At 37.8% G+C, this 12,864-nt stretch overlaps 1 protein-coding gene across 2 annotated transcripts in view; it reads right to left on the reverse strand.

Moving 5' to 3' along the window:
* OSBPL10 (oxysterol binding protein like 10) overlaps nucleotides 1-12,864 on the reverse strand; it is a 113,549-nt gene that overhangs the window by 42,770 nt on the left and 57,915 nt on the right. The window contains exon 5 of one of the 2 annotated variants that reach the window (XM_030265010.4): nucleotides 7,306-7,516. The exons of the other annotated variant lie outside the window; for it this stretch is intronic. Coding sequence (XP_030120870.2) covers nucleotides 7,306-7,516 — 211 coding nt within the window. The remainder of the gene's footprint in view (nucleotides 1-7,305; nucleotides 7,517-12,864) is intronic. 2 annotated transcript variants of the gene reach the window in all.

The following is a 12,864-nucleotide window of genomic DNA, read 5'->3' on the forward strand; positions in this document are numbered from 1 at the left end:
GCTAGACAAAACGGTTACAGAACATTCCTCTCATCTAAAATGACACTAAGTTATGAAGACATGGCAGGAGTTCAGAGCTACTTTGCTTAGAGTGCTTTTGTGGCGCCATCTTTTGCTGAAGAAATTGTGATGAAAGCATAAGCAAACAGTTTAAAAAAATTTTTTTCAAAGATCTGAGTAACCAACAGAGGGAAAAAAATCCAGCTTTTTTTCTTCTTTCAAATGTGTATTTCATACAATTACACAAAATTCCTCATGCCAAAGGAAGAACATTTCTGTGGCTCTGATGTCAAATTATTTCTCACTCTTCATTATTTTGCAATTACAGATCTCGATCAAGTTTTCTGTTTCTCTCTGTCAAAGAAGCTGAATCAAGGATTACTGTTGCTATTTTTCCATTACAGAGACACTAAAAAAAATTGAACTCACTTCGCTTTATGATAATCTTTAAAAATATGTCATCCCATCATTTCCTTGGGCTATCCATTTTCTCTCTGCACAGTCTATTTGGTCTTCACTGTAAACAGTAATTTTTTATTTTTTTTAAATCTAGTTTATGTAAATAAGCACAATAAAAAGCTCCCACATGAAGAAGTACCTCACTTCAGGGGAAATTTTAAAGTGTGATCATTTACTTCATCATCACAAACATATTTTTTAAAGCACTATACTAGTTTTCCTCTTCAGTGCAAACACCTTGTAAAAAGAGCTTTGTATTTCTCTACACATTTTAAAGTCTCTAAGAGAAATAGAAACTGTTAGAACTAGGCAAGCATATTTTCTCTCCTGTACCAAGGGCAATGCTACTCTAACAAAACAACAAGTCTTGTCAGTCTAATCAAATTTTAAACGGATCTCAAAAATACATTATGACCTAGCCAACACCAACAGGATGCCAAGAGTTGCGGTCCAAATTATATTAAAGCACATTCATTTCCTCAACACTTCTGCATATGAGAAAAATTGTTTAGTTAACTGTGCATCTGGAATTTGACTACTTTGTGGAACAGAAATATGCAGGGAAAGATATTAAGTCACACAGTACAGAAATCTAAACAAATAAAGAGTATCTCTCTGAACAAATTGAAAAAAAATTCCCGTCTAATTTCAAAGTGCCATCAGGGAACCTGTGATGATCTTTAATCTACAAATCTTACTCTGAGATGGCAGCATTCAGAGATCATCCCAAGGGACTTGCCATATATCTAATACAGCAGCTCACAATTCAGATAAAAGCAATCTCTAATAAGAGAACTCACCAGAAATTATCTTTAAATCAATTTAGACTAGTCTACAATCTCTATGTAGAAAGTGAAAGGCCACAATAGTATGACTCCTACTTTACTCATATTATCAGTTTTCCAAAACTTTTCAGGACCGTTTTTCAGGGTTTTCTTCAATTTTTCAGTACACTCAAAATACACTAGTACAAATTACTCTTATCACAAAATAGTACAGGTACAGCTGTTATTTGTGCCATATCTAATCCAGTTGTTTTACTGGACTTTATTCTCCACAGATTGAGCTGCCATCTGTAAATCATATGATCCACTGTAATGAAGTTACCATCTTTGTCCTTTATGGGACTCAAAATTTTCTATCACTAGTTCAATCCCCCTTCTTGTAAAGACTTTAAAAATATATCTATGAAAATTAAACATAATATGAGAAAGTTTATCTTCTGAGTTGGATAAGAATAGGAAAAAGCTGCTGTCATTGGTTTGGGGATTTTTAAGCCAGATTTTTTCCTCTGTTCTCAGTCATAGCCAAAGACAGCTGACAGAAAGGTAAATTCTAACCTATTTTGATACATCTCAGAGCTCTTACAGGAATTCCCCAGAAAGGCAGTCACAAACTATATAGAAGTATTCTCAGCTACATAACTACTTTACTACTTGCTTTAAGACTACACAAAGCACTACACTAATTAAAACAAAACATCTGTTTGTGCAGTAAACAATGCAAAAATTAGAGAGTACGTACAAAATACACAGCTAGTAAAATCAGACAGATCTCTTCTACCTGCACTGTGTTAGTTCTATAGTTCCAGGAGTGAAAACTTAAGTCTGATTCCTCTGAAACTTCAGAGCATATGTATATACAAAACAAGAGTTCTTATAGAGCATTCCCAAAATTTAGCTTCCTTCCCACTTCCCCTCACCAGCAGCTTCCACCGTGATGAACAGGTAAGTACACCAAGGCACATAAGAACACTTGTACCTAAGCAAAGCACAGCATCCAGACACAATCTATTTCTCCTTGCCCTATAGCAATGCTACAGTTCACAAACACCTATTTTAGAGGCCACAATAGGTTGTATCACACAAATGCTCTCAGGAGAAACATCCTTCCTTTCTACAGGTGCACACTGCAGGAGTGGGGGGGAGTTCTCTCCAAAAAGAAGGTTTACAGGAGATTTTTCAGTTAAGCAATGCTGATAATTTTCTTTTGTTGGTTTCAATTTTCTGACTACGTGATGTACTTGCAAACTCACTTTTGCATGATAATTGACACATAAAATATGCTTAACACCTATCTCAATTCCATAACAAAGACCTTTCTAATTTTAAGTCCTCTGGTCTTGTCTGGGAGACTACAAAAAAAACCCTACATTTTTTTCCCTGGCGTTATTGCAAACTAAGATCTATTGATAACACTTTCCTGACATATTTTAAATAAACTCTAACAAATATCTCCTAACAGTGCAGTGGTAGGTCTTGAGGAGAAACCAGTATTAGACCTGGATTCCTTCTCCTGCCAGGAATGGATGTGACAGCTTGGTCTTTCTGCTGAATCCTTACAGCACACTGAACCAGCAAGAGCAAAGGGCAGCTGCATCTCTGCTTTTCACATGAGATTGTACTTGCTAATGTTGTGTGAGGACTGGAAAATAATGTTATCTTCCAATGAATGAAGAACATGTAAGGAATAATGTATTAGCCTTTAGATAGAGCAGCAAACTGTTCTGGTTATTCTTGACAGAAGCAAGGCTGAGGATGGTGCAATTAAGGGAGAACTGACTGACCAAGCCAACTTCAGTAAAGTACCCCCGTAACAAAAAATTTGTCCTCCCATTTTCTTTCCTCACTCTTCCCTCTCCACATGCATTTAAGCTCAAACAAGGACTTACTTGTCTACTAATTTTTCTCTCTTGTCATCAGCTGCAAGAGAATTCCTAGCAGTCATTTGTCAACAAATTGAAAACATCTAGATTTTGTCCTTCCTATCCATTTATTTTCTCCAAAAAGGAAGCAATAGAGAATAAAAAGCTCAAGTATATCCTGTCCCCAACTCTAGAATCACGTCCAATCCATCTGCTTCCAAGGGACCCAAAAGCAGCATTGTTTGCATATGAACGAGAACTGCAGAAAATCCATAGTAAGTGTGAGTTTGGTTTTTGTTTTTAGAGAATCTTAATAAAAATGAAATGGTCTACAATTTGGAAAAGCAGGCAAGGGAGAGAAATTAAAATATAGGAGGCAATTCCTATTGGGAAGATGCTTTATTCAGTAAATGAGTGGCTAAAGAGAAATGCAGATTAAAAGAACGGATTGATCTGCGCAGGCTGCTACTACAGGAGAGAATTCTGTCTGCCAAAACACCAGAATAAAAAAACCCACAGACCTAAAACACAACATACGCTGGTAGAGCTATATTAAAACAAACATTCAAGTTTGCTCCGTTTGCAGTCTGGGAGGGAATTATGTTAACAATTGCAGTCAACAGGCTCTGGAGATACTCTTCTGCCAAAGGCTGTATACAGAGCTGGGAAAAAAAATAACACGAGAACTTCTAAAGTTAGAAATTAAGAAAAGTTTTTTCTCCACATTTTTTATTTTCAAAGGTACCTGCTCCTTGTCTGTGTGCCAAATAAACTCAAGCCTGTCAGAAGGCACTTTTGATGTACCTAAGTGATGACATTCTAAGCCAAAAAGAAAGGCCTTGACATTTTCCACCATTCAACAAAAAAAAAACAAAAACCAAACAAACAAACAAAAAAAAAAACCAACCTAATTCCCAAACACAAAGATGCTTGTAGAGATGCAATCTCTCATCCTCAACTCATACTATATGTAACCAACACTTTCAGCTAAAAATACCCTTCTCTGGCATATTTTTCAATGAAAGAAAAAAAATTACAAAAAATTAGCCAGTGATCAACACACATACCTTTAATAATGACAGCTAGAAATTATTTTTGACATTATTTTTACTCAAAAGTAGAAACACAGACAGGATTTTGCTTCACTGACTGTTCTCATTGATGTACTTTCAAAACAGACAATCACAAAAACCCTTCCATGAAGCTTCAGAGTAGAAATAAAAAAAAATTACTGACTAGCCTTCAAGACAAGATTGGAGAGTTCAGTTTAATCTTCATGTCTGCTTATAGGCTTGAGGTCTAAGACTGAAAATTCGTGAGAAACATTAAATGGAAAAATCATGTCATCCTTAAATTATTCCATCAGAAAGGATGCCATAAAAATATTTTAAGTCATGATGTACATACTTGTAGATTCTGGACAAGATTCCACTAATATGAATGCTGACTCTAATTATTGGGGGAAAAAGGCAACAAAAATATTTACATCAAAAGAAAGAAGATTGTTTTTTTCTTGTCTAAAACAATACATGTCAGTAAGTCTGTTTAAAATAGTGACTATTTAATATAATCTTCATGAGAGCATTCCATAAGCACTAGGTCGGAAACTCTAAGTCTTTGCTTTAGAGGCAGTAGGACTGCAAGGTCTCCAGGAAAGTCAGCAAAACTTGCACAATCAAGTATAAAGACCCCAAGGACACAAGAAAAGGTAGAGAGAAAGCAGATTAAGTAGCTATATATCTACTTTTAAAGCAGCTCTCTCTCTTTATGGCATAATAGTGAAAGCTTTGGATGCTGAAGGAAAGCAAACTCTGGGGTTGGTTCAAGTCACCCAAGCTAAGCAATTGAGTATTTCTCACACTCCACACAAGGAAGACTGTTACCTGCCTGGACTAGATTGCTTTCATGAACTGTAGGCTAGAAGCAAGAAGATAAATTATCATATTCCTGTCTTCTACACATTCTGCCCCACAATACCCATTAGCATCTTTACACCACACAGGAGGTAATGACACAGCAATGGGATGGAAGCATTCAGCAATAAATTGCACAGGACTGTGACATCTCACAAGCAAGGCATTTGAGAATTCCTACCACAGGAGCACATGGTTTTCAAACTAACAAGAGTCAGTGACAATAGAGGTCATCTTTTCTTGTACCTGCTGGGTATAAAAGTAAAAAAATTCACCTGGAGGACACAATCAAAATGAACTAGATCATCTCTCAGAATTAGTTTGCTAGGAGATTACTTTAAGGCTTTAGTCTTAATAGGTATGAGCTTATGCAGCTTTGATGACTGTGAAACTCTACCGACTCAGCAGAAACATTAAGTCTATCAAAGTATGCCCGGAAAAGATTAAGTGTATAGGAAAATCAGTAATCAAGACTTGTAGGCCAGGTTCTTTCAGGCAACTGTATTGCATAATATGGCCGAGGGGAAAAAAAAATCATTTCAGTCAGGGAGAAGAGACTAAATATTTCAGCAGCTCTTAGTTCCCTTCTTAGTGTTTTTTTGGGGTTTTTTATTTTTTTACTTCCATACCAAAGAATAAGCCCACGTACACACTGAAGAATTAACTGCTTGCCTTCAAGTTCTCGCAGTTACACCAAAGATGCTGGTGTGAACCAGTGGTACAGAATTTTGATTCCAGAAAGGATTCTCATGCAAGTTTATAGTCTTAGGAAATAAAAACACTTAGTAGATTTTATAATTCAGTATTTCATAGTCATGCCTGTCCTTTTAAAAAAAAAAAAAGGGGATTCCCTTTAAGCAATTACTTATGTTTTGCTTGCATTTCTCTCTTCTTGTCCATAGAGCCTCAAAAACCATTATCAAGTCAAAATAAAGACTGATTTAACAGAGGATTATGTGGACACAGAGTCAAGGACATGTACACCTCAAGTCACCCATCTCTTGACAGTTCCCTTAAATCACAGGGACCTTGAAACTAGAAAGTAACTTTTCTTCAAAGTATTCTTTTCATCTCTGTTTCAAACCATTCTTTTCTGAAATAAAGTTATATCAAATAATATAATTTAATTAACGCTTCATCATTACTACTTAGGTAAGTGCAAGGGAGATTTGCATATTCTACAAGAAAATGGCAATTTAAAAAAAATTATGTTCCATTATGAAACTGATCGGAATCTAGATATGGGAAAGTCAGCACATACCACAGGACAGGTATCAAAAGGTTTAATACTGTTTTTCCCAAGAACCATTTTTATATCATTTTCCTGCTTCCCAAGTAACCTTTCACATTTCTATTCTCCTCACAATGGGAATGCTTCAGAGGCTGTCCCACTGTGCCATCTCAGCAGCCTTGAGGGCATGTCCTGCCCTGTAGAGAACCTACTGCAAGTAAGGGCAGTGTGAGGGGGATTGTTTTGGAAGCACCCAAAGAAAACACAAAAAGCCACCCTGTATCCAGAGTTCTGCTGCTGCTGCTTCTCTTACATCAACACTTGCTCTTGTTCTTAAGACTTAGCAGTGCAGTTTATGCATGGGGAAACACTAACTACCCTTCCAGAAAGCTCAAGGTCCAACTTCCAATATTATGGACAGATTCAGAACTGGGTGAACTGGAAAAACTGACATACATGGGGACTGAGAGGCTCATGCTTGCAGAGCTCACTGTATTATCACACTGACATTTTAGGCTCATAAAACTTGCCACTTTTTTTTTTTTTTTTTTTAAAGCATGGAGAATTCTTTCCAGACTCAAAGAAAAGCAGAGACCAAAATAAATCCACCTCAGCAGCATCTTTCCATGCAGAAAACTAGAAATATTATTTTCACTGTAGCACTGTATAGCATTATTTTTATCAAAGAAATCTGTATTGAGTTTGAAATCTATTTTTTAAAAAAAGGAGGGGGAGCAAACCAAAACAACTAAGCTGGTTCCACACTGCTATTAAGAATGTAGGTTTATATATACCTCTTCCCCATGCCACTTTCCAGCTGTCTTCAGGAACAGTTTCTCTGAGAAAACTCAGGACCGCCTCTTTTCATCCTCTCTTCTGACTGCAATACATTTTGCATCTTTTTTTTTAGGCAAAGAATTACAGTGCTTGAGACTGCAGAAACTCACAAGCAGCTCATCCCAATTTGCCTCTCTGGGAACAGCAAATTTTGCCTGCTTCATATCATAAGAAAACACCCCAAGGCACATGAAGCAATATCCAAGGGAGCTTGTGCTCACCTGATGACAGTGTCCTGTTATGCTGTTGGCCCACTTGATGCATGCTTTGCTGCAGTAGACTCAGGCATTCTCCAAGGCAGCTCAGGGTGGCAGCAGAGGTAGCTTTTAAAAGTAGCAAGTCCTGATCCAAGGCAGTAAGAGGTCCAGAATTTGGGAGAGATTCAATGGCTTGTACAAGATTCTTCTGTTGTCCTTCAGCTTGGCTCATGATCTGTAAAGGTCCAAAAACATCTGCTGTCATAGGAAATATCACTATGTAGCTGTTAAATTCTTATGGATTGAAATAGTGACTAAATGTGAAGAACTACCACAAATGGATGTTAATGTTCTGATCCAAACATACCATATACTCACCTAAAAAAACGAAGGGCTTGAGACTACCAAAGGCCTGTAAAAATGTCAAGACTATGTTAGAGAAAATAGTCTCTTAAAATAGTAGGTTCACAGTAGGTTTAATAGTGACTCATACTTTCTGAAAGTCTTTGTAAGGAAAAGTATGAAAATTCTACTTCCGTCTCCATTATTCATTTAGGTTTAGATTTTCTTGCCTTTGTAGGTGACCTGAGACACCCAAGGAAGTTATTTTATGTAGGAAAGGAGGAGGGACAGTGTATCTCATCACAGTTTAAGAACGGGCATTATTCATTTCTCAAACACCACTAAGGACCTGGTTTTACAAAATGCAGTAATCTTTAACTTTCAAGACATTAGCATAGAAAGCAACTTAGAGTACTTCTTTCATACCCAATATGAATATCAGCTGTCAGACAGAAAGTTAATCTCTTTTTGGGTTTGGACCATCCAGATGGAGATGAAAGGGGTGCTTGTATAGCAGGTAAAAACAGTATTTGAGCAGGCTGCTCTTTAAACAAATTGGCAAGCTTTCAAAATCCTAAGACCAAAAGAAACAGAATATGTTCAAAACTTCTCTCTCCATTTTTGCAGCCTGTAGGAAACTATATATGCATATGACAAGCCTCTTACACTTACCTTGCAAAAAACTTGCTGCAAAAATTTACAGGTCTACACTTCAGATATCCAAAGTTTTCAGAAAAATATATCTGAAGACATCATAATAAACAAAGATTCAAGCTCCATTTGTCCACACTACTGTACTGTAAAAATGTATTATAAACTTCATTACTTTTTAAAATATCATTATTATATTTTCAAGTATTGTGTGCTTCCTGAAGCCTTCCTATGCTACTGTAAATTGACTGATTAAAAAATATGTTTTGAGTGCACTGAAAAGCATGAAAGGAAACTGAATTCAGAGATGCAAATAACCACTCTTGCAAAAAAGACTAGAATTACACAAGAAGATGTTGTTGCAGCTCGTAAATTTAGCCAAATGCCTTGCTGAAGGTTAACATGACATTTTAATAATCAACATTTAAAACAGAGGCCAAAACTTCAGTAAAAGCCACAGACAATTTTAATTCCCTTTGGCAGAAAACAAGACCTGTCAGAAGGTGACACAGACCCTCTCAATATGCAGCTTTAGGGAACTACAGAATCAATCCGAGGTAATGCAAGTATTCCTCCTTCCTCCTTCATGGAAAGAGCACAAGGAGGCAAATGGAAGGAAAAGACAGGAGAAAAAAGATGACCGTCTCCCTGGAAGACTAAACAATATAATTGTATGGAAAACTGCTCCTCTCTTTTTCCCATCCTGCATAAGAGTGTGAAATTGAAAACCTGACTTTATCGTACTTCACAGTGACAGAATCTTCTATTTTCATTTCCAAGTGACTAGTTTTCCTGGTTTTTTTCTCTTTTTTTTTTTTTTTTTTGGCAGGGGGAACAGCTAAGAAATTCAAGATTTGCTTCCATAAAAAATAAAACAAAAATTAAAAACCAAAAACAAAACTTTGACAGCTTCAAACATTTTAATCTTCCCCTCCCCCTTAATAAAGACTATATTCTTTCACAGATAAGACAGGAGCATAAGATAAACTGATCAGGGAGTTTGGAAAACATTTGGAAAAAATAACTGGGTGTTTGCAGCTATCACCCAGCCCAAAACCTTACAGCTTTTTTGTCAGCTGTATTACTCGATTAAGAGAAATTTCAGTAAAATCCAAAGTCTATTCCACCTTTATCCAAAACAAGGTGTTAGTCCAAGTCTTACTGTTTTCTAGCTGACCTAAGATAGCTTTAAAGGGGCCTTTTGATTCATCTTTTCCTTACTACCTAGTTTCATGTTATAGTTGTGATAGCAGCTGCTGCTCTACAGACCTGATACAGCAGAAGACATCTGGAACTGCAACTTTTGTGTAGGATTCAAAGTATCAGAACTTGCTGAACATTTACTGCTCAAACACTGATCAAAACCACACTGTTTTAGGTGCTGAATGCCCAGAAAAAGACAAACCTCCTCTATTCTAAGTGACAGATCAACTCAATGGCAAAAAGCATAAGGAAATTACATATATTATTGAAATAACTGAACTTTTTAAATATGTTTGCCGTTTTTTTAAAAATACTTTGACAAAAGATCTCAGAAGAGATGAAGTGCAGGTGCTCTACAGAAAGTAAATAAAGGAGAAGCTAGCACAAAAACACCAAACCATAAAAGATGAAACTCATTAACCACACTAACACTTACAAGCCACTAAGTCATGCAGTTATAGCATCATCCTCTGTCTTACTGGTGGCTCTGTTTTTTGCTTTTTCCCAGAAGAGGAGAGGTAAAATGCTTGACCTACCAGCACTCTAAGCTTGTTTCAGTATCAGAATGAAAAGCTTTGATTCTGAGAAAGGGAAGTTTCTAACTTTCCTTTTCCAAAGTGAAATAACTTGCCCAACTTTGAATGACTTTGCTCTTACATGGGGTTATTTTAGCGTCTTACAATTGTCCATCTTTCCCATTTGCAAATACAGACAGCTCAAAGTAGCAGTTCTCTACTTGTAACAACAATGAAGGGTATTTGCCCCTGTCTCCTCACCAAATATGAATCCATTTCTCTTCCCACTCTTGTTTTGGATTTGACAGCTACTCTTCACCTCTATATTCTTCTCATAATATCACAAAACAACTGCACGTTTTCAGAAAAGCATTAAAATGTCAAAAATACAACTTTATGACAAATGCACAATTAAAAAAAACCTGAAAGAACCAGTAGGATTATATGTATTAAAAGGAATTACATGTCTGCAAATATCTAGCATTATTACGCATGCATTTACTTAATTGAAAAATGTTCAGTAAGAGGAAGCCTCATCCTAGGAAGACACCAGCTCAAATGCATGGTTTGCTTCTTTCTTTATCTTCTGATTCAGGAAAACAAGCAGATGAAATGTGTTCCCAATTAACAGCTGTTCCTGAAGCATGAAGGCAATTCATACCTTTTAGCCTGCCAGAAACTCGCAGGTATTGCCTGTGTTGTTGCAGGAGATTGGCTTTGGCTGGTTATCCAGTGCCCAACTGCTTCCCCTCCTTGTCTGAACTACAAAAAGTTTGGGGGGTCGAGATAAGGACAGGGAGGTCACCCAATCACCAAGGTAAAACAAGACTGGACTCAGGGAAATCAGTGTCATTAGTGCCAATCAGAGTAAGGTAACGAGAAAATAAAACCAGATCTTACTTTTCCTCCACCCCTCCCTTCTTCCCAGGCTTAACTTCATTCCCAGTTTCACTGCCTCCCTTCCCAGAGCAGCACAGGGGGAGAGTTAGGGGGAGTTACAGCCTGATCATGACACATTGTCTCTGCCACTCCATGCTCCTTCCTCTCTTCACCTGATCCAGCATGGGAAACAATCCTTCACAAACTGCTCCAGCACAGGTCTTTCACAGGGTCACAAGTCTGGTCAGCAAATGCTTCAGCCTGAGCTTCCCACCGGGTCACAGCCTGTTTCGGGCATCCAACTGTTCTGGCAGGGTTCTGCACAGGCTGCAAGTGGATCTCTGCTCACCATGGGCCTCCATGGGTTGTAGAAGGACATCCTGCTTCACCATGGGCTGCTCCACAGGCTCCAGGGAAATCCCTCCTCCAGTACCTGGAGCATCACCTTCCCCTCCTTTGTCACTGGCCTTGGTGTCTGCAGTTGCTTCTCTCACATTTTCTCGCTCCTCTCTTCTCTGGCAGCAGTTTTTTCCCCCTTCTTAAATCTGTTACCCCAGAGGCTCTACCACCGTGGCCGATGGTCTTGGCCATCTTGGAGCCAGCCGGCCCTGGCTCTGTCAGACATGGGGAAGCTTCTGGCAGCTTCTCACAGAAGCCATGTCTGTGGCCTTCTCATGCCAAAGCCTTGCCATGCCAAGCCAACAAATTCTCCTGAATAACACTGCACTCCAACAAACCTGCCAACCAATGACCCTCTAGTGAATGTCAGAACGCAACAGGAAACATCTGTGATGCTTTCCTCTCTAGGTCATGCCCTCCCTACCTCTTGCTCCAAAACAAGACAATCCACAGCTTTTGTTTCTGCCGCTTCCTCCTCTTCAGGGCTGATCTTAACATCCTGTGTGACTGCTTTCCCTACTTAACCTGCTACCTACTCCTTCACAGCTGGAACTGCACCTCCTGTTCTGAACACACAGCCCACCACAAGGCAAGACACCAAACACTTATGTGATGAGAATCCAACACAAATGCTAAGTAGAAATTACTAATTCTCAGGGTTATTTCCACAGTATGTGGAAGATAAGCAGAAAAAGCCATGAGATACCCTAGGTTTGCAAAGAAATTTATTTCAGACATAAGATGAAAGAACATTCTTTCATGTGGTAAATAAGCTAAAATTAGTTATTAAAAATTAATTTAGGAAGTAAAAATGAAAATCTGAAGTTCTATTTTCCACGCTAAAAGAAAAAAAAAAATACAGGAATCCAACATTTCATTAAAATACTAAATGATTCTTTCCCACACAGAGAAATCATCTTTTAAAATCTGTATGCCATTTTTATTTAAGGCTTCAATTTGTTTCTGAAACTAGAAAAAGAAAGGGAGAGATTCCAAATTATTAAGTATAATAATAAATAATCTCTATTCAAGATTTTTCCTTCTGCCTGACAACAAAAATAAACAGAAACTTCAAATGAAAAAAACTGAATAGCCACACCTAAATGTAAGAGCATATGATTGCTTTTGACATGATTTTATTTTAAATGCTTTTGTTACCCGGACTCCAAGACTAACAGGCATAGGTGTGTTTGCCTAGGACAGATGTGTATTATCAGACATCTTTCTTTCCAGAATTATCGATCCTACAGAACTTTGCCCAATTAACACAGTGCATCACAACAACCTAAACAACACCAGCTTTCTGCTATCTGTAAAACTCAATCCACAGCTGCTGCAGGGGCACCTCCCAAGACAGTGACCTCAGGTTCCTCAAATGAAGAATGACATCAGCCAAAGAATGACATAACCTCAGGTTCCTCAAAGGAAGAATGACATCAGCTGTATGACCTCAGAGGGCAAGAAGACATTCTCCTTTTGTCACAGGGGACACATGGAGCTGGCCATGAAAACAAGTAGCATTACCAATCCTGTCTTTCTACATAATGATTTAAATGCTTCAGATCACCCACCCTTCTTCCAGAACATAAAACAT

The sequence above is a fragment of the Taeniopygia guttata genome, chromosome 2 (genome assembly GCF_048771995.1).
Source record: "Taeniopygia guttata chromosome 2, bTaeGut7.mat, whole genome shotgun sequence".
Classification (NCBI taxonomy): domain Eukaryota; kingdom Metazoa; phylum Chordata; class Aves; order Passeriformes; family Estrildidae; genus Taeniopygia; species Taeniopygia guttata.